At 46.8% G+C, this 22,675-nt stretch overlaps 1 protein-coding gene across 3 annotated transcripts in view; it reads left to right on the top strand.

The window, feature by feature from the left end:
• Positions 1–6,573: 6,573 nt before the first annotated feature.
• The window catches only part of PAQR5 (progestin and adipoQ receptor family member 5), a 35,833-nt gene continuing 19,731 nt past the window's right edge, over positions 6,574–22,675 (top strand). Inside the window, exons 1-2 of one of the 3 annotated variants that reach the window (XM_030577028.1) lie at positions 6,574–6,924; positions 21,378–21,604. In XM_030577028.1, coding sequence (XP_030432888.1) covers positions 21,464–21,604 — 141 coding nt within the window. In that variant the 5' untranslated portion in view covers positions 6,574–6,924; positions 21,378–21,463. The remainder of the gene's footprint in view (positions 6,925–21,377; positions 21,605–22,675) is intronic. The other 2 variants (XM_030577029.1, XM_030577030.1) reach the window with 2 other exon arrangements.

Raw genomic sequence — 22,675 nt, 5'->3', positions numbered from 1 at the left:
TTTCAGAGAGAGGAAAAGTCGAGTCAGAGAGCTACCTACAACTTGAGCAGATTAATTGAGTCAGAGGGTTTGTCTACACGGGGGGAAAAATTCAAAACCCCGCTGCACCACATTGGGCCAACTGACTTGGGCTTAGGCTGCAAGGCTAAAAATAGTGTAAAGATTGGATTGGAGACAGGACTCTGACACTCCACCAGAGGTCTCAGAGCCTGGGCTGCAGCCTGAACCTGCCCGTCTCCCCTGCTGTTTTCGGCCCTGCAGTCCGAGCCCTGGGAGCCTGAGTCAGCTGATCTGGGCTCTGAGACTCGGTGTCAGGTTTTTTATTGCAGTGCAGATGGACCCACAGATTTCCAGGCCAAAAGGGGCCGTTGTGATCATCTAGTCTGACCTCCTGTATGACACACAATAATGAATGGAAAACAGCTGTTCCGTGTCCCTTTCAGTGTAGTTATCATCTGGTTCAGAAATATGGTTCATATGTTTATCAGCTCCCAGGGCAGACTAGATTTGGCGTAACTCCATGCAATGTCCTTTAACCTGTGCCTGCATGAGAGGGCAGTGGACTCGGAGCATGTTTTACCTAGAGGGCTCTCTTAGCCGTGTCTGGGAGAGTCCAGTCTGCTGATATTAAAATGTGATTGCGCAGATGATGGCTTCTGGGACGTTGCGCCTTTCCCTGTAAGGTATGGAGCTCCCCCAAGCTGCAGCTGTGGGACAAAAGACCCCGAGGCCTGACGAATGGTCAGGAAATGGTTCAGAGGAGAGCATGGCTGAACATAGACAGAAATACCGGAAATGGACTTGATTGCAAGGAGCACACAGAAGGCCAGCGTCTTTCCTTTGCTTTCCGCGTTCTTGGGTGATATAACCTGGGGCGCAAGAATATAAAGCGCTAACAAAGCTGGGCCCCAATCCTGCTCCCACTGAGTGAAGTTAATGGCAGTGTCCCCACTGGCTTTCCTGGAAGCAGACGTGTGGCTTCGGAACCACAGCTGGATGCAGATGCACTGGCCAAATGTCCAGCTCCCCAGAGACGTGTTCACCCATCAATTCGCTTCCTAGCAAATCAGTATTTTGTGCCAATTTGCTGGCTAATGGGGGCAACAAAATAAAATGCATTGGCTTTGTGCAGCCGAAGAGCATTTCGTTGTTCTCCGGGACTGTGTTGCAGAATGAGAGGATGTTGTGGTGTAATGTTGGTGTGTGTGTCATGGCGGATGAATTGAGTTTGTTAATCCAAATATATGGGCTGTTTATGGATGGTACCAAAAGGAGGCCCAGGCCTGACCTTTATCCAGAGACATCCGTCTGTCTAATGGGATCGGTGACTCATCTCCAGTTGGAAAATTCATTTCCCAGGGTTTTGAAAAAAATGCTTGACGTGACTGTGTAACTTGGCCAGGATCCTTCAGGTTGTGTCACGAGGCCCAGTGTTGCTTCACGGGCTGTGTTTACAGCCTGGCATCTGCTTTTGCAAGCTTACTGTTTCCATGGAGTGGAAACTACCTGCACTGATTTCTCAGCAGTTGGGCTATTCTGTGCCCTGGGCGCAGGGTGTGTGTGCAACATTAACCACATAATGGGCTGGATTCTGCATTCTTTCCCTATACCCGCGCCAGTTGCCTTTCCTGGGTACTGATCTGCTGTGCTGCATGTACTTCCCCAATGCTGAGCTAACAATAAGCACCTTGGAGACACACCCAGTTCTCAATGTTTGACTGGTGGAGCATTTGGTATGTCTGGAATTTTTTTTCATTTATTCTTGATAGCAAGGGCGAGTGTTCACTGCTGTGATTGACCAAGCTTCTTCAATCGCTCCATGATACCGGTACTGGTCATGTTGTAGTCACACAGCTGGAAATCAGAGGGTTTTGCCTTTTCTGATATGAGCGTTGAGTCATGTGGGAGCTAGTCCTGTTAGCTGTGGATGCAATCAGCGGTTGTTGGCGCTAGTCCGGGCCAAGGTGTAAGTATTAGCACAAAATGGTTTGTACGAATAACTGGAACAATGAGGGGTTGTTTGTAAATTGTGCGTTTGGACTATTTGTAGTGTGTAGCTGGTCATGTGACATTTGGTTCTGCTCCCTGAGTGGATGACAAAAAAATGTGCTTCTGGCGTGAGTGTGCGAAACCTCCAGGGTTCGGGAAAAGTTTTCTGAAAGTTCCAGGGATCACCTGAATGTTCAGAAATACTGACCAGCATGACCCCCCAAGCAGCACGGAACTGAATGTGAGCTGTTTACTGTATCCATAGATCTGTTTTGTCATGATTTTACTAGATCTAGGTCATCAATATGACAGAGACCTTTAGCAGGAGGTCTGGAATACTTAGCTAGCTAATCGTCAGTGTGATTTCTTGTACAAATTCAGAGCCAGTGAGACCCTGAAGAATATTGCTTTTTGGTTTTGCATTGTCCTTAGCACTTTGCTGGCATTGTATTTGAAATTGCAGCCTTGTGCAGATAACTTTATAGTCCAACTGAAGGAAATGACTCTGAAAAGAGATTGCAGAACAGATGCGATGCAGGCTTGTGTATTTCAGTCTGAGGTTCAAAAGAGAGAGGTTTTAAAAGCAGCAATTAGAGCACTAGGTAAATCTCAGCCAAGGAAAAACTAGGATTAAAATTCTGGAGCTGGGAAAGGGAGGGTTAACATGCCTAGACTTTAAATTTATGTCAAGATTCTTTTTCCTCCTTGTGATTAAAACCTGGGACGTTCTTGCATATTCATGAGGCCTGATTTAAAATGACCATTATTTCTGCTCTTTGTGATCTGTGAATAATGCATTGTGCCTCGATCTAGTTTTTTAACTATTTAATAATACTAGAGTAATGACCTTGTATCACACTTCAGTGAATCAGGGCTCTTAAGTCTGTTGTTATATTCAAATATTGTGAAATGTGTTACTCACGGCTGGGAGTAAATATAGGGGCCTTATCAAAGAGAAGAAGAACATGCTTGGTTTTGCATACAGTAACTTGGACTAGTCAAAATAAGTGTAACCAGCAACGCTGTGAGCATGGAGGGCTAGATGGGCAGAACTACCAGGGAACTTGCTTTGCAGGCAGGTACCGTGCTTCCAGAGTATCCTTGTGCCCAGCCATTCAGATGGGATTGATTACTCTCCTCCCCCCGGTGTGCTATCTCTGCCCCCTGCCCCGGTCAGTGGGGAGGGAGGCTATGACCTGCCTCCTGTCCACCCTCTTTTGCCCCATCCATCTCTTCTCTGGCATTTTATGTTTATTTTTTTTAAGGGCCCAATCCTGTCCCATTAACGTCACAGGAAGTTTTGCCATTTACTTCTATAGGAGCAGGCTTGAGGCCAGACTCTGTGGTTTTACTCTGAGGGCCTGTGATGGGAGATTGCCTATCGATTGCATCTCAGTGGCTCAAACACAGGTAGGTGCAGTTTCCACATAAAATGATGATTTGGATTATTCCCCAAACTGCCGGCTCTGAGATGCAAGCTGGGGTCTCTGGCTCACCTGCCGTTGCTACCTGTCAAAGAAGGATGTTGAGGCTGGTGCCTAGTTAACAATTCTGTTGACAACGCCTGAGTCAGAATTAGGGCTGCCAACAGTCACTAATTACAAGGGACCTCCCTTATTTTTTCGTCTCTGTACAATAAGATCGGGGGTTGCTGAGTGGTGCAAAAAGCAGCAGGAAATACTCCTGGCGAATGCATCTGACTCCTGCTTCTTCTTATTAATCACGGTGGTGATGATATTGAAATACAGCGTGGGCAGCCGTAGGACAGAATCTAGCTCACTCTCCAGCGGCTGACGGCGGTATAAGAAAAGCTGTTGTGACTCAAACTCAGGGAGCCGGTCTGTTGAGTAAGAAGGTGCCATTTTCACATAGTCACTTTCCTGCCCATAACTGCACTTTTAAGCAATCCCCGTTTTGTAACCTCTTTGGATGTTACAAAAGGGAGCCGTGACCATGTGCTGCCCTGTGTTCCCCTCCCTGCTGTTCTTGGGAAACTTAGTCCTCCGTGCAAACGGACAATTTAGGCTCTAGTTGATCCCAGCTGCTGAGTTTGTCGTAACCACGTTTTAATTTCAAAATGGACGATTTCTGTTTGTTGACCAGTTTTTGAGATATGCAGGACTCTTTCCTCTGTTCTTTCTGTTTGAATGATGATCACAATGGGACAGATTCTGCCCCTCTTACTCACACTGAACAGTCCCTTACTCCACAACTAGCTCTGCTGAAATCTGTGGAACTACGTGTGAAGTATGGCGTGATTCGTGTATAGATGTACCAGGATTGGGCCTAATATTACCATCTGTTTCTATAGTATTTGATTTCTTAAAGCTCTTTGACATGGATGATTTAAGATTTCCAGACCCTTGAAGGAAGGCAGGCGTCTGCTTTTATCTCCATTTCAGAGCTGGGGAAACTGAGGGACAGAAAGATAGGACTTCGGACACTAAAGAGGCCTGTGGGTTTATACGCTATGTACCTGTATTCTGCTTCCTGTAGGTCTTGGTAAACTGAATCCAGAAAAGAATCTGATATTATTTTGGACTGATATTTCCAATAAAACAGGAGGACTTGTGGCACCTTAGAAACTAACAAATGTATTTGAGCATAAACTTTCGTGGGCTACAGCCCACTTCATCGGATGCATAGACTGGAACATATAGTGAGGAGATATATATACACACATAGAGAACATGAAAAGGTGCGAGTTCCCCTACCAACTCTAAGAGGCTAATTAATTAAGATGAGCGGTTGTCAGCAGGACATGCTATTGTTAGCTGGAGGCATGTAGGTAAGTGTTGTGGTCAGTAGGCTTCTGGTGTAGCGTGGTGTTTATGTGACCATCACTTATTAGCACAGTAGTGTCAAGGAAATGGACCGCTTGTGTGGACTGGTCCAGGCTGAGGCTGATGGTGGGATTTCCTTGACACTACTGTGCTAATAAGCAATGATCACATAACCACCACCCTATATCAGAAACCCAAGGCCGGTGCTTCCATTTAGGCGACCTGGGCGGTTGCTTAGGGCACCAGGATTTGGGAGGGCGGCAATTCAGCGGTGGGTGGTCCTTCCGCGCTCCGGGTTTTCAGCAGCAATTCTGCGGCGGGTCCTTCACTTGCTCCGGGACCCGCCGCTGAAGTGCCCCGAAGACCGGGAGAGCGGAAGGACCCCCCCACCGCAGAATTGCCACCAACGACTGGGAGCGCGGAAGGACCCCCACCTAGGGTGCTAAAAACCCTGGCGCCGCTCCTGCAGAAACCTAACTGATCGCTCTACTTACCTACATGCCTCCAGCTTCCATCCAGGACACACCACACGATCCACTGTCTACAGCCAAGCTCTAAGATACAACCGCATTTGCTCCAATCCTTCAGACAGAGACAAACACCTACAAGAGCTCTATCAAGCATTCTTAAAACTACAATACCCACCTGCTGAAGTGAAGAAACAGATTGACAGAGCCAGAAGAGTACCCAGAAGTCACCTACTACAGGACAGGCCCAACAAAGAAAATAACAGAACACCACTAGCTGTCACCTTCAGCCCCCAACTAAAACCTCTCCAGCGCATCATCAAAGATCTACAACCTATCCTGAAAGATGATCCCTCACTCTCACAGATCTTGGGAGACAGACCTGTCCTTGCTTACAGACAGTGCCCCCAGCCTGAAGCAAAAACTCCCCAGCAACCACACACCACAGAACAAAAACACTAACCCAGGAACCTATCCTTGCAACAAAGCTCAATGCCAACTCTGTCCACATATCTATTCAAGTGACACCATAATAGGACCTAATCACATCAGCCATACCATCGGTCTCATTCACCTGCACATCTACCAATGTGATATATGCCATCATGTGCCAGCAATGCCCTCTCCCATGTACGTTGGCCAGACCAGACAGTCTCTATGCAAAAGAATAAATGGACACAAATCTGACAGCAGGAATCATAATATTCAAAAACCAGTGGGAGAACACTTCAACCTCTCTAACCACTTACTGACAGACTTGAAGGTGGCAATTTTGCAACTGAAAAGCTTCAAAAACAGACTCCAACAAGAAACTGCTGAACTTGAATTAATATGCAAGCTAGATACTATCAATTTAGGCTTGAATAGAGACTGGGAAGGGCTGAGCCATTACACACATTGAATCTATTTCCCCATGTTAAGTATCCTCACACCTTCTTGTCAAACTGTCTGAAATGGGCCATCCTGATTATCACTACAAAAGTTTTTTTTTCCTCCTGCTGACAAGAGCTCATCTTAATTATTAGCCTCTTAGAGTTGGTATGGGAACTCCCACCTTTTCATGTTCTCTGTATGTGTATATATATCTCCTCACTATACATTCCAGTCTATGCATCCGAAGAAGTGGGCTGTAGCCCACTAAAGCTGATGCTCAAATACATTTGTTAGTCTCTAAGGTGCCACAAGTCCTCCTGTTCTTTTTGCGGATACAGACTGATATGGCTGCTACTCTGAAACCTTCCAATAAAACGTGAATCAGAATGAATTCGCTCCTAATCCCAGAGAGCAGCATGCATGCTTAACCGCTGTCCCCTACCCTGCGCCAGCATGCTGCGCGCCACCCCACAGCTGGCTAATGTGTATGTACTGCCTGGCCAAGTGGCTGCCGCAAGCATATCTCACTCAGAGCTTCTCTGCTTCTGTTGCCCTGCCCTTAAGAGGTCAACAGGTTGTTTTTGTTTCTTTTGCAAACCTGTCAGCCCACTTACTCTCACTGAACTGCTATCTACGCGACAGCTCAGCCCCAAACAATTCTGCTACTTACCACATTTCTAGCACAGGGCTGATCTGTGCACTTTCCATTGTACAAAGAAGAATAGTGCTGACATCCTGGTGCTGAGGGGGCTGCCAGCTCCTCTGGTTGTTAGGGCATCAGCGAGTGCATCCCGGCTCCCAGAGACAGAGATGTAAGTACAGTGCATATTTGCTTCCCAGAAGCTCTTCTGGTTTTTATGCAGCTTTTTTTGATGATTTTTTATGTTGCCTGTAGTGAAATATACTGAATTTTTATCTAACAAATGCAAAAAGCACTTTTGACTGTAACTAGGCGTGGAAGGATTAGATTGGTAAATGTCGATTTCACTGTACACACAGAAACCAATGAAAAAATATTTCCATTGAAAATAATCAAATTTTACAGCTTGACAAAGTAAGAAAAATGCTGCATGAGTATTTATTCACGTTTAATGTCAGGATAGTTCCTTTGTATATTTTGACGTGTGATATTGGGAATTTGTGTTTTAATGGTATAAAGCTTTAACTTTTTGAATACCCACATTTATCGTTAGACAATAATTGTTTAACCCCTCTTGTTTGACCACCCCATAATTTCACACAACTCTGAAAATATAAATTAAAAAAAATGCTTAAAACCCATAGTTTTACACAACTGTGAAAATTTAAACCAATAAATAACTTTAAAAATAAACCTCAATATTATCTGTTAAAATTATTTTTTAAAAAATCAAATTCTGCCAAGCCCAACTATATTCAATCTGCAAGAGAAAGTTCGAACTTTCTCATGCACACACACACACACACACACACACACACACACACACACACACACACACACACACACACACACACACACACACACACACACACGCAGAAAGAGACAGAACAATGGAAAATTAGTATGTATTTTATGTGTCATAAGAACAACTAGTTTATTTTAAGAAGTCGCTTCCTTTGTTCATTCATACTGTAACAATAATATCTTAAGGTTATAATAGCATTTGCGCTGTCATTCTAAAACACTTTACAAGCAGACATACACCACTGAAATGCAGCTGCTTCTGGGGTGCAGTAGAAATCTGGTCACCCTGGATTCAACAAAGCACCTTAACACATGCTTAAGTCTGCTTGAAAGTGACTTCAGTGGGACTTACTTAAGAAAACACTTAAAATGTTTTCTTTGTGTTTAAATGCTTTGCTGTGTTGGGCTCTAACCAGTAATAAATGATTTAACAAACCTATTATAAATTCCTCACCGTTCTGCCTACAAAGTTTTGGCAATTCTTATGTTGTTACCTTTAGTGGTGATTATGTGGGATGACTCAGTCACTGGTTTTATAGTTTAACAATTCTCTCTTGTGCTGTACAGAGTAAATCATAAAAGTTAATAATTAACAGCTAAAATATTTCTCTTGAATTTAAATCATCCTGTGTGCACTGTTGTATTTTAACTCTGATTGTGTCTGCCGTGCAGCCAATGCTAATAAATGTAACTATAGAAACTCTACAATGGAAGGTTGTGCTTCAGGCAGACCTGTTTACCCTAGGTCCATGTTTTCCTGAATGAAAGTGCTCCCTTGTAGAAGAGAGGTGATTCTATAGGGGAATGTCAAGGCTTCTCATTTAGAGAAACCCATCTTGAAAAACTGGAAGTTAAACTGACAGGCTGAAATATTCCTGTGTAAACTTAACAGCAAAAGAACGGCTGGCTCCTGCCCTTGGAGATGTGGGCGTGCACCATATGTAGTGTGTTTTGTAAAAGAAATCTACTCAGCATGTGTGGACATATGCTTTGCTGAGTCTGCAAGATAAGCAGGGAGATGCTTCTCTGTATTCAAGCTTCAAAGCCAAATTTTGACCAGGACTTTGAAGCCCTGTGGAGAGTAACATGAGGCTTGCAAAGGGGAAGTTGTGATAAAGGGAATTGGACGAACTGTGAGAAAGTTTGTGTCTGTGTTTTTGGGGAGGGAGGTCGTAACTTGCACAAAGAACTCTCTATCCTCATGACTGCATGCAGCACTCACCTGCATGTACACCTCACCACCCTTCATACGCCACTTTCAGGCTGCTTGTTAATGTTTCCCGTATTCAAATTAGTGCAGCGTCCAGGAGTGCAAGTAGGGTGGTACCTTCCAGTGCACAGTACCAGCAAGAGATTGTTAGTGGGTACGGGGCACCAGAAAGATTGGGGGGATGGACGGCACTGTGCTCCTTAAAGGAACAGAACACAGCTAGGGAGGACATTCATTCTTTATATGGCTTTAACAGCACAATACATAGGCTAACAAACCTAAACAAAGACTTTGTTTAAGTTTGTTAGTCTATGTATTGTGCTGTTACATTGGTCAAGAGTCCTCAAGAGGGGAGGTATGGGGGGGACAGAAGGTTTAAACAGTGTTTTTTATTCTGTTTCTCCCCATTGGTCTGAATTATCCATGACATCCATACTGCATCACATCAAGTCCAAATCATTAGAAGAATGCCTCTGCTTGCACTGACCAGAGGATGTTTGGGTTCTGATGTCAGCCCAGTTCTGCAGCCTGATGGGAATCAGGTCTTGTCCCCAGTGTACGCAGAATTCTTCTTTGCAGCCAAACTAGTCTAATGGCTTATCTACACTGCCACTTACAGCTCTGAAACTTTCCTCTCTCAAGGGTGTGAAAAAACACCCCTCCCCTGAGAGATGCAAGTTTCAGAGCTGCAAAGTGGCAGTGTAGATAAAGCTACAGCACTGGGAGCTACTCCCTTCATGGGGGTGGGATTTTTACAGCACTAGGAAAGCGCTCCCATTTTGCTAACTGGAACTGAAGCAGCAAAACAAAGAAAACAAATGCCCTATTTTCCAACTTTGTGGGTGAGAGAACTAAAAGTGAAGATGATAATGCTGGACACTGCGGCCTTAAACCAGCTGCCCCAGGAATCTGCCAAGAACTTTGCACATGGACGGTCACATGGGGAGGTTGTGTGTCCCTCCCCTTATGTCCCTCCCATGAATAGAGTACCGGCAAGAAATGATTTCTACTAGCACCACTGGCAGTGTCCCAGAGGCCACAGGGGTCTTGCTGTGGGAGTAGAGAGAAATGGGACCGTTGAGTTGGTTGTCTGCCCTTGCGAGTCTTTTCATTGGTTCTAGAGTTGTGCATAGCTGACTCTGAGCTTTAAAGAGAGGACTATATTTCTGACACTTGGACAGTGAGACCAGAAGACATTTTAGCTGTTTCAATCGCATGTAATTAATGAGATGTATTCATATCAACATAGCTTTCTGGGTACTTTGACTCTCTCTCTGGTCAGCAGTGAATGCCAGCTTGGAGGGCAAACAGGCAAGCTAGTGGTGCACAAGGGAGAAAGGTTTGCCATGATGAAATCAAGGCTAGAAATGAGAAGGTTCCCGACTATCGGAGGAGTGACATTTTGGAACAGCCTCCCATTAGCCCTAGTATAGGCAAACAAATGAACTAGTTTGAAGATGGAGCTTGATAAATTTCAGAAGAGAATTATAAGAGGGGGCTGCCTGGAAAAGTACAGGCCTGGACATGGTGACCTGGGAGGTCCCTTCCAATTCTATGTAAATTTGTAATATATTGATACACAACACAGTAATTCACTAGCGAGGGCATATTGCTCATCCAGGACACGTTTCTGAAATGTACTATCAGCTGCTCCTAGATACTACACTAATGGATGCTGAATCAAGAACCTAGATACACAGACAGAGAGTCAGTGACTAGTTATTCGTATGCTCTATTATCTGATTTGCAGTCGTGGTAACCCAGCGTATCAGATACTCAGCTTTGTCTGAGACTAAAAATATAGGTCGTCCTGATCAGTGATCCAACGTGTAAACCACATCGCCATGTAACAAACATGTTGAGCTGCTCACGTGACTCTTCCAGTTTCACTAAAATAAGAGTTTGTATTTTTTCTGTCCCATGGCTCCCTTCAGTCGTGTTCATAGCAAATGTTTCTGGAAAAGGACAGGAATGGGTAGAGCTTCTTCCAGAGCTAGAGAATCTGGGTGAGCACTGGAGGGCCGAGTTCTGCATGGTGGGGAATGTTTTCAATGGGGATTTGGTGCATTGCCCCACAGGATTTGGCCCATCGCTTGTACTGCAGTGAGGAAAATGCTTAACTAAAAAGGGGACCTTAACAGAGCATACGCTGCATGTAACAAGACAAAACTCTGAGCCTGTAGGACCCTTGTTGTAAATCTGAAAGAAGTAAAGTCATTACAGATCATGGAAAAAATCAGACGTGATGTGTAAACTTCAAAAGCATTTCTGATTGTTTTTATGTCACGTATTGCATTTCTGGAATAGGTTCGTTTTCTTCTTTTAAAATAGATGAGTGAACATCTAACCCTTTTTTCTGGGAAGTTGCTTTGCACGGAGGACTCCCATTATGCAGTGCAGCTCAGGAGTTCCACAGCCACAAACTGTGTTTAATAGCGTTGGAAGGCTGGATATGAGAGAGTGAGGCAAACTCTAATTATAAGGTGTGGGGCATTTGCAGGAAAATAAAAGGGGAGTGTGTTCACTTCTCCGGGTAGAGAATAATTGTAGGGTGGAAAAGGATATCAAAGGCTTTGCTTGATATGGAGTTTCTCTGCCACTGGTGCTGTGTGTCTACATGGAATCAGTCCAGCACTTAGTCTGATCCTGTCCTGGGCTGATGCCCCTCAGCTCTTAGGCTTGGTCTACACTATGCGTTTAAACCGATTTTAGCAGCATTAAACCGATTTAACGCTGTACCTGTCCACACTACGAGGCCCTTTATATCTATATAAAGGGCTCTTTAAATCGGTTTCTGTACTCCTCCCCGACGAGAGGAGTAGTGCTAAAATCGGTATTACCATATCGGATTAGGGTTAGTGTGGCCGCAAATCGATGGTATTGGCCTCCGGGCGGTATCCCACAGTGCACCACTGTGACCACTCTGGACAGCAATCTGAAATCAGATGCAGTGGCCAGGTAAACAGGAAAAGCCCTGCGAAACTTTGATTTTCATTTCCTGTTTGCCCAGCGTGGAGCTCTGATCAGCACGGGTGGCAATGCAGTCCCAAATCCAAAAAGAGCTCCAGCATGGACCGTACAGGAGATACTGGATCTGATCGCTGTATGGGAAAACAAATCTGTTCTATCAAAGCTCCATTACAGAAGACAAAATGCCAAAGTGTTTGTTTGAAAAAAAAATCTACAGGCTACACAGTGCTGCGTGACAAGCGTAACGGGAAGCCAGAGACTCAAATGGACACTCATGGAGGGAGGGAGGCAGGGGGTACTGAGGACTCCAGCTATCCCACAGTCCTCAGCAGTCTCCGAAAAGTGTTTGCATTCTTGGCTGAGCATCCAATGCCTGTAGGTTCAAACACATTGTCCGACGTGGTTCAGGGAAGAGCTCGTCAATTTACTCCCCCCCTCCCCCACGTGAAAGAAAAGGGAAAGAAATCATTTCTTGACTTCTTTCAATGTCACCCTATGTCTACTGGATGCTGCTGGTAGACAGGGTGCTGTGGCACTGAAGAGCAGTATCCACTCCTCTCCCCTCCCTGGTGGCAGATGGTGCAGTAGAACTGCTAGTCGTCCTTGTTATCAACCCGTGAGTGCTCCTGGCTGGCCTCAGGTGAGGCTGGCAGGGGACGCCTGGGTGAAAATAGGAATGATTCTTGGTCATTCCCAGTAGATGGTACAGAACGGCTGGTAACCGTCTTCATCATAGCAACTGGGGGCTGAGCTCCATCAGCCCCCTCCCTTTCATGTGTAAAGAAAAGATTCTGTCCTGCCTGGACTATCATAGCAGTGGGATTCTGGGCTTCTCTCCCCTACACTGCTTAATGTCCTGCCTGGACTGTCATAGCACTGGGAGGCTGCTTCCCCCTCATTTTATCTCACTAAAAACTCAGTGTTTCTTATTCCTGCATTCTTTATAACTTCATGACACAAATGGGGGGGGGGACACTGCCACGGTAGCCCAGGAAGGTTGGGAGAGAAGGGAAGCAATGGGTGGGGTTGTTGCATGGGCACCCCCCATGAATGGCATGCAGCTCATCATTTCTGCGGGATCTGACTTGGAGCAGCTGTGCTCTCTGATACACTGGTTCTCTAGTACACTTGCCCCTTATTCTAGGCAGGACTGACTCTATTTTTAGAAACCATAAAGGAGGAATTGACTCGGGGAGTCATTCCCAGTTTTGGCTTTGTGCCCCCGGCCGACCTCAGCCAGGGGCACCCATGATAGCAGCAGACAGCACAGAACGACAGATAACCATCATCTCATTACCAATTTACACCGGCAGCAGACGGTACAGAACGACTGGTAACCATCTCTGCTATCATGCAAAAGCAAATGAATGCTGCTGTGTAGCGCTGGAGTATCGCCTCTGTCCGCGGCATCCAGTGCACATATGGTGACTGTAAAAAAAAAAAAAAAAAAAGCTGAACGGGCTCCATGGTTGCTCTGCTATGGCGTCTGCCAGGGCAATCCAGGGAAAAAGGGTGCGAAATGACTGTCTGCCATTGCTTTCCCAGAGGAAGGAATGACTGACGACATTTACCCAGAACCACCCGTGACAATGATTTTTGCCCCATCAGCCACTGGGCTCTCAACCCAGAGTTCTAAGGGGCGGGGGAGACTGCGGGAGCTATGGGATAGCTACAGAATAGCTACCCACAGTGCAACTCTCCAGAAATCGACACTAGCCTCGGACCATGGACGCACACCGCCGAATTAATGTGCTTAGTGTGGCCGCGTGCACTCGACTTTATACAATCTGTTTTACAAAACCAGTTTATGTAAAATCGGAATAATCCCGTAGTGTAGACGTACCCTTAGTGAGGTTGTGACGGGGACGTTATGCACAAGAGAAAAGGGGAAGATGGAATATTGGGCTGTCTGTCACAAGAAGTGTGTATTGACATAGAATATAATGAAACAGCCATTTTCAAATCTAAGTTTGTGGTGCCAGTTTGTCTGTCACTTGGATAATACTGCTTTAAATATTGTCCAGGCACTGCGACTGATATGTGACCGTGCTAGTAACACTTGGCTACAGGCCTCCTGGAAGGCGAGGCAAGCTGATAAAATATACGTTTGGATACTCACCCTTAAATGACCCTTCGCCACAATCTTTGATTACACGGTAGGATGTATGTTCAGGCTGTAAGAAGTCTGGGGACCTGGAGCTAGAGAGCTGCTGATTCAACTCCAGCAGCCTGCAAGAGGTTAGCACAGAGCATGGAAATAGGGCTCTGCAGTTGCACGCTGTGAGAAGTGGCCAGAAAAGGAAAGAAAGTGGTCTCTCTAATCAGGGCCGGTGCAAGGATGTTTCACGCCCTAGGCGAAACTTCCACCTTGCGTCCCCCAGCCCTGAGGAGCCCCCCTCCGTGGCAGCTCCCCACCCTCCGCCCTGAGGCACCCCCCCGCCCCAGCTCACCCCTGCTCCGTGCACGAGCACCCCGAGCACGCAATGGCTGCTTCACTTCTCCCACCTCCCAGGCTTGCGGCGCCAGTCAGCTTAGGTGCCGAAAGCCTGGGAGGCAGGAGAAGTCAAGCAGCTACAGCGTGTTCGGGGAGGAGGTGAGGCAGGGATGAGCTGGGGTGAGGGAGTTCCTCTGCAGGCCGCCCCCCCTTACTTGCTGCAGGCGGCCCTCCCCATGCTCCCCTGCCCCAGCTCCCTCTGCCTAAATGCTGGCGGCGACCGGAGCGGAGAAAGATTCGGCCGCCTTGATTGCTGCTGAAGAAAATGGCGCCCCCCAAATCCCAGCGCCTCGCCTAGATGGTTGCACTGGCCCTGCCTGCACTGCCCTCAGGCTCAGCTCAGTCCCTCTGCCAAAGAGCAGCACATGTGACACAAGCAGAGGCGTTCCCGTAGGAGGCATCGCCACAGAGCTGTGGGCTTATCTGCGCGGCCTGCCTCACCCTGGGTGGAAGGGCCTGCTCCTGTCCCCAGTGCGAGTGGCTGATTCAGCCCAATAGTGCAGTTTGTTCACATCAGAGAAGCGTCATGAATGATCAGCCTGAGTGTGGATTTTCTCTAGCAGGTTGGGTTCCTGAGTCAGTGCAGGGACTGAAAGGGGAGGCTTTGCACCTCCCTGATGTGATGCTAGGGCAGGCAGGGGACAGAGAGGCCACAGTAGCAGGTCAGAGCAGCCTGCAGACAGCCCTAGCTTGCCCTCCCTACCTCCCACTGCCATAGTCCCTATAGGCATCACTGTACCAGGGGATCCCTAGGGTGCAAGCCTGTCTCTTCCTGCCCTCGATCTGCCCTGAAACATCCCCCGTACCAGAAGAATCTATGGGGTTGGCACTGAGCCCCTGGTGCAATTCACCCAGGGGCCATGCAGCCCCTTGGTGCCAGCCCAGCTTCACCCTACTCTGCACACACAGCAGGTGCAAAGCGACTGCACAGGGGAGGAGAAGAGCCTCCTTGGTTGAGTCCCCTTGAGCCTGCCTCTCTCTAAAACCAGGAAATTCAAACACAAAAGACACTTTGTAAAAACAGTTCAGGTGGCTGAGAGACAGCGACGCAAAACCCAAATGCACAGCGCTAGGAAACACAGCACAGAACCATTCACCTACATCCCTCCTCTTCTGTCTCTCTCTCACACACTGCCCATTCCCCTAGCCAACCAGTCCTACTCAGCGATTGTCACCACAGTCAGACCCTTAACTCTGCCCTCCGTGGAATGCCATGGAACAATGCTTACAGCTCCTGAACAAAAAGCTACATAAAGAAATATGCATAGCAGAGATCAGCACATGCACCCTGCTCAGGACACATGACCAAAAGAGCCCCAGTGACATCAATCTAAAACTATTCATTACACCCCCACAAATTCTACATAACAGCTGGAGCTTACAAGTCCTCTCATATGCTACCTGTCACCATTTACAAACAAAGTCACAGCACACAAACACTGCAATCTGTGCAATTATGACTTACCAAATTGCAGAACCCATCAAAAAGATTGAGATATAATATTGCTCCACATAAACAAATATGCTACCCCACAAAATCAAAATAACTTGGTTGGTGGCCTACAGTTGTGAGATGAAGGTTCAATGTCTTAATATAACAATGCCAACTCCAAAATACTGCCACACTTACACCTACTTCCACATACACTCTTATCATTGTGCAGATTTCCCATCTTAAATTCATACTGAACACATTCAAAATAAATGTTTATTTAAAAAAAATTCTTTAGGTGACACCTTTATTGGGAAAAATACTGGTAACATATTCTAGTTCACAATATTAAGATTACAAACAAAAAGGACATATAATTGTGATTCTTGACAAGTCCTAAATGGAAATGAAAGGAGATATCCTATCTCCTAGAACTGGAAGGGACCGAAAGGTCATTGGGTCCAGCCCCTTGCCTTCACTAGCAGGACCAATTTTTGCCCTAGATCCTTAAGTGACCTCTTCAAGGATTGAAACTCACAACCCTGGGTTTAACAGGCCAATGCTCAAACCACAGAGCTATTCCTCTCCCTCAAAAATGCATCTGATGATCCAGATTCAAGCTAACCATGAGAAACACAGATTAATCCCTTAGGAACACTGGCATTAAACAGGCCCTGTCTACAGATGTGTTTTGATTTTGTAAACACTTCCCTGCTGGGCTAGCCTGGGGCTTACAGATGGCAGAGTTAAGGATATCTGGGTGGCCTGTGAGTGTGGATAAGTAGAGCAGCTTTTCTCTGGGAATGAATGATATCTGGGAACAGGGATGTGTGGGACTGATGTACCGAGATACATGGTGTTACACTGTGTTGTGAGTGTGCCAGTTTTGCATTGTTGTCTCTTGGCAACTTGTTCTCCTTGATGTTACCTTAACATTGCACACAACCCCTTAGCAACTTGTTTTTTACCACTGTAACCTGTGTCCCTGGGGACACCCCTGGGTGAATCACCACAGCAGGGACTGACCCTGAAATCTCTGCTTCCCCATGCATGAGCTGCTACTCCCTGAGCTAAAAAACCTCACTTATTGGCCAGGCTACAGCTCCTAAGCCTCCACCTCCGGCTCAGCCAGGCTGGGGGGAGAAAGCCTCGAGGGTAGGGATGGGTCACAGATCTCTGAGCTAAGGTGGGAACCAGAGAGGTTCCCTGCTGGTGCCAGCCCCGCCCAGGGACCTGGGGCACTAGCACAGCCAGGCTGGGAACCTCACTGGCTCCCTGGGCTGCTAGAGACTAGGAGCCAGGCCAGAAGGGGGGCAGCCGCGGGGGTCGGTCCCTGCCAGCCACCAGGACCCAGAACTGCGGAGGGGAAGGGGCTGCTCCTGGGCTTCCATCCAGCCACCCCCGTGCTGGGGGTCCCCACACACGGTCCCCTTACCTCCTCCACCAGAGCGGCGAAGTGCTCCAGGGAGGAGGCAGGCAGGTCCCTGTAGAGCAGCTCCCTGGGGCCGGGTGGGGCGCTCAGCAGCCCGGGCCCCCTGTACAGGAAGAACAGCACCTTGCCGGGGCTGGCGGGGAGCTTGGGGCTGAGCTCCAGTTGCCCCACCAGGCTCAGCGTCACAGCAGCAGCAGCGGCTGCCCCGCAGCGCCCTCCAGGAAGCCCCGCAGCAGGGGCTGTGCCTCGGGGCTGCCCGCACAGCGCTCCCAGCGCTTTGGCTTCAGCCGCCAGCTCAGCACCACATGCTCCCTGAGCAGCCGGACATGGGGATCCAAGGTGGGGGCGTCCCGGGGTGGTGCCAGGGTTTTTGGTGCCCTGGGGGGGGGTCCTTCCGTGCTCCTGGTCTTAGGAGCACTTCGGTGGCGGGTCCCAGAGCGAGTGAAGGACGCACCGCAGAATTGCCGCCGAAGTCCTGGAGAGCGGAAGGACCCTCCGCCGCCGAATTGCCGCCCCCCAAATCCTGGCGCCCTAGGCAACCGCCTAGGTCACCTAAATGGAAGCGCCGGCCCTGTCTCTAATGCAGAAAGCAAGCTGTCAGGAATCGGAAGAGGCTGCTTGAGTTAGACATTTGGCAAGGTTTTGCAGAAACAGACACCAAAAAAGCTCTGGGGAACTGTGAGCAGTTCACAGACATTTCAGCGTTTACCTGCCAGTCCAAAGAGGGGCATCCCCAGGCCCTGGATGCATTCCCAGCATGCCCACCCCTCAGAGGAAACCTCAGGAATTAGTCTGCCAACCCAGCCCTGTGCAGATAGGCTTCAAATAGGCGCTTGGGAATAAATGAACATGATTGTAAATCCTGTCAGAAAATCATTCCCATGCCAGGAGTAACAGCAACGTGCCAAATGTGAGCCAACAAATTAAAAAAGGTTAGAAAACCGAGTGTTCTCTGAAATGGTTTCAGCAGAATGTTTGTTTTAATGAACTCGCTTCATTTATCTGTGAGTTAGCAAGTTATGGGACAGTATGGGAAACCTCAATCCCTTTCTGTGCCAAGGGGTGTCCTGTAGATGGCGCTACAAACACCTTCCATAGGCATTCACTTTCAATTCTATTTTTCTGTTGTAGCCTAAGGGTACGTCTACACTACAGGATAAATTCGAATTAGCTTAAACCGATTTTATAAAACAGATATTATAAAGTCGATTGTGCGCGTCCACACTAGGCACATTAATTTGGTGGTGTGTGTCCGTGGTCCGAGGCTAGCGTCGATTTCTGGAGCTGTTCACTGTGGGTAGCTACTGTAAAAGAATGAGGCCAATAACGTCGATTTGCTTCCACACTAACCCTAAATCGATATAGTATTATCGATTTTAGCGTTACTCCTCTCGTTTTGTAGGAGTACAGAAATCGATTTAAAGAGCCCTTTAAATCGATATAAAGAGCAGTGTAGTGTGGACGGGTGCAGCGTTAAATCGATTTAACGCTGTTAAAATCGGTTTAACAGTGTAGTGTGGACCAGGCCTAAGCGAAGCTGAGAGCAAAGTTGCTTAATTCTGAAAGGCTAACGAGCACTTTTGACCATCACTGCACCTGTTAAAGGCTGGGAGTTTGCTGAAGCCATGGAACGGGGCTCGCCTCTCCCCTGCCCCTGTCCCAGACAGGTTTAAATACACTAGTTTGTTCAGCATCCCAGCACCCTGGTGAGGCAGGTTTTGTTACCCTCCTTGCACAGCTGAGACGCTGAGGCTCAGCATGGTGAAGGGAGTTGTCCAAGCTCACAAAGTGAGTCGGTGACAAATCTGGGATTAGAACCCAGGAGTCCTGAGTTCGTGCCTCTAACAACTGCAGACTATTGCAACACCCACCCTTTATTCTTTTGCATTTTCCCACATCAGGAGTGCAGCGTGGCCCCTTTTGGCTGCTGTAGAAGCCAGCAGCTTGTATCTCTTCCCCCAGGACCTATTCCAGCACATTTGGGCCTCCCTGCCAGGACATTCAAGCTAGCCCTAAGATGCCAATGCTCAGGATTCAGCATCTGACAGTCTCCCACCCACCTCCCAACCTCCTCAGCAATGCCAGCTGGGGCCAGAGGGTGGGACAGACGGTGTTTTACTGTTAGGGAAGTTTGCCAGTAGGGGTTGAGATAAAGCAGGAGACATACCGATTTCCCAGGGGCTGCATGTTATTAACACCACTGAGCTGTCATTGGGCATGGAGGAGTTTGTATTCCACACCTTGTAGCATTGGACTGGGAGCAATAAGCTGATACTGGCTGGAACGAGGAGGGGCTCCCATGACTGAGACTACCTCAAACAGCTGCAGGTTTGGCAGCATTGCCTGGATCCCCCCATCTTCCCACTCCTTTAAGGAGAGCCCCCCTGCCCCTCATCTCACCTCCCCAGTCTATTGATGTCCAAGAACATAACTGAGCAGAGACCATCTGCGTGGTAGCACAGCACTGCACATGGAAGGCTGGTCCTCTTGCCCTTTTGTTGGTTCTCTCTTGAGTGATTTTTTTGTGTGATAATAAATGGAAATTTCAGACGCCGCAAGATGGAGTATTAAGGAAATAAATGCCACTCGTCATTCTCCTTGACTCCCAGTCCTAATAGGAACCACCCACAGAAGGATATGAGAAACAAGTGAAATTCTGCAAAGGGGCCAGTCCTGCCTTGAATGGAGCACACGTCAATGCTGATGGGAGCTTTCAGTGTGGGCTGATTGGCTGCATCAGGCCCCAGAATGTCAAGACAAGTGGGCATTGGTGCTTCCTCTCAGTATTTCCATCGATGGTGGGGAGTTTGGACCCCCATGACAGAATAGGCAGAGCCCAAACTACACTTAGGTAAAATTTTTCATTAGACTAGTTTTTTTTCCACCAAAAAATGCAGTTGTGGAGTGACCACAAAAATCTGCGAATTTGGCTAGATTTTGGCAAATTGTCAAAAAAAAAAAAAAAAGGGTCCATCTAGCCCAGTATCCTGTCTTCTGACAGTGGCCGATGCCAGGTGCTCCAGAGGGAGTGAACAGAACAGGGAATCATCAAGTGATCCATCCCCTGTTGCTTATTCCCAGCTTCTGCAAACAGAGGCTAGGGACACCATCCCTGCCCATCCTGGCTAATAACCATTGATGGCCCTATCCTCCATGTATTTATCTAGTTGTTTTTGAACCCTGTTATAATCTTGGCCTTCACAACATCCTCTGGCAAGGAGTTCCACATGTCGACTGTGCGTTGTGTGTTTTTAAACCTTTTGTTTGTTTTAAACCTGCTGCCTGTTAATTTCATTTGGTGATCCCTGGTTCTTATGTCATGTTTTATGAGAAGGAATAAATAACATTTCCTGATTTACTTTCTCCACACCAGTCATGATTTTACAGACCTCTATCATATGCCACCTTAGTCATTTCTTTTCCAAGCTGACATGTCCCAGTCTTGTTAATCTCTCCTCATTCGAGCTGTTCCATACCCCTAATCGTTTTTGTTGTACTTTTGTGTACCTTTTCCAATTACCAATATATCTGGGATGATCACATCTGCACGCAGTATTCAAGGCTGAGATCCAATATCTCTACCCTGTTTCCCAGCCCCTGTGCCCGTGCTGTAGAGGCCTGCCAATTGGCCCATATTGCGGGGCTTTCACTCACTTGCAGGGGATCTGTTACACACAACATACTGCTTTCCTCCTTGGAGACTCCTGGTAGTTTCCAGAAGGCTGGGCCTAGCCTGGTAGTACCTCATCCAGTGAAGGAGCTTCCCTGGGATTAGGAAGAAGGGCATTGTCATGGAGACCCTGTTCTCCTTTCTGTGCCTCAAAGCTGGTTCTTCCAGCTCTGGGTACCCTCTGCTCTCAAAAGCAGTAGAACTGATCAAGCCCTGAGTAAGGCCTGCAGCATCTCGTGCTCAGTTCTGAGTCTCTCTATGTACTTATTCCGTTAGGGTGACATTCCCTCATGCAAAAGGTCATCACAGAGCATAAGTTTCACGTCAACCCATTTTGATGGCCTATGTGCGACATAATCTGTGCATAGACTTTGCACAGGGGTGAATGTCACTGTCTTGCCCTCCACATCCCACCTGCCTTCACTAAACCCAAGAATCCCAAACTGGCACCCTAACTTGGTATAGAAACAGAAAAGAGAGCAGCTGATAGGGATGTGACACAGGCTAGAGCTGCCAGTGATGGTTTGAATCCAGTTACCTGGCCCGGGGCCCTTTCCTCGTTTGTTTCTCTTGCATAGCAATCTCCCTTGTATTGTTCTCTTGCTCTCCCTAGCACCAAAGCACTTGGGGAGCTTGGCAACAAGCCGGGCGAGGAGACAGGAAGCTGTAAATGACGATGAGTTTGGCCTGAGGCCATAGATGAAGACTACGCAGGAGTCTGTCTCTAAGGAGGTGAAGATTTTAACAAGCATTCCGAGCCAAAATCAACCCCGCCTAACCCTACACACAATGCTGAGTTGGAAGTTGCCCAGGCAACTCAGTATTAATCAAGTGCCTCAGGTAAGTAAGGTTTTGTTAAATGTATCTCCTATTTGGCTGCTGACCTGTGTGGGCTCAGTAGCCTAATAAAACCTCAGCTACAACTTCTCTTTTTAATTATAACTTTCTTCTAATGCTCTACATGTGACTCTTTTGATCAAAGCAGGTTGGCCAAACCCTATGTCCAAATCAGTGGCCCTCACCTGGCTGGGAAAAAAACCTATTTTTGTGGAAAATGTTTGAAACGGTGAAGTTGTTTTGTTTTGTGTAACTTTTTGTTTTGAAGCATTTGAAAGAGAAGCATTGCAGAGAATTTTTTTCAGTGTATTTTTAATTTTTTTAATTGAAAACATTATAAAATGGTTATAAAACTTATATTCATCAAAAACCAGGTTTTTGATCAAATATTTTGATAACGATTTTCAATAATATTTTTAATTCATTTAAATATCTGTATGCGCACAAACTAAAAGCAAAAAAAAAATTGTGAAGAAGGAAAAATGTTGAGTTTTGTTGCATACAATTTTGTTTTCACAAGAGAGCCATTTATTGGATGAAAATATTTTTAGTTAAAAAATGTTGACCAATTATTGTGACCATTTTTTAAAAAAAAAATTGGCCTAATTATTCAGAAAACAGGTGGAGAATGAAATTTGGCCCATCTTCCCACTGGGGATAGTAGAACTATTTACAAGAAGACGACACACAGATTTGGCTTTTACCATGATTACTTTAGATTTAGAAAAACTAAGGAGACGCTGCAGTTTAATGTTGACTTGATTTTGGTCACATCAAGGTAAAGAAAACATCTGTTCTTGCACAGGGAGGGTATTTCACTCGCTTAGGTTAGAGAATCAGAGTCAGACCCTGAATTTCAGATAAAGAAGAATCAGATTCATTTTAGGAACTGTCTGAGTATCTCAAAAGCAAGTTCAGTGCTCTGACCTAGGCATGGTAATGTTAGAAAGAGTCACATTTAGCAAGTGCTGTTCTTTAAAGACACTGGAAGGGAATTATTTGCCGTAAAGGGCTCATTAACATAAGGTAAGATCTCTGTTAAAACAATAGCGGCACTCAGCTATCTTCAGAGTT

Source organism: Gopherus evgoodei, chromosome 10 (assembly GCF_007399415.2).
Source record: "Gopherus evgoodei ecotype Sinaloan lineage chromosome 10, rGopEvg1_v1.p, whole genome shotgun sequence".
NCBI lineage: Eukaryota > Metazoa > Chordata > Testudines > Testudinidae > Gopherus > Gopherus evgoodei.
The sequence above is the reverse complement of the archived record's forward strand: the minus strand, read 5'-3'. Positions and strand labels throughout refer to the sequence as shown.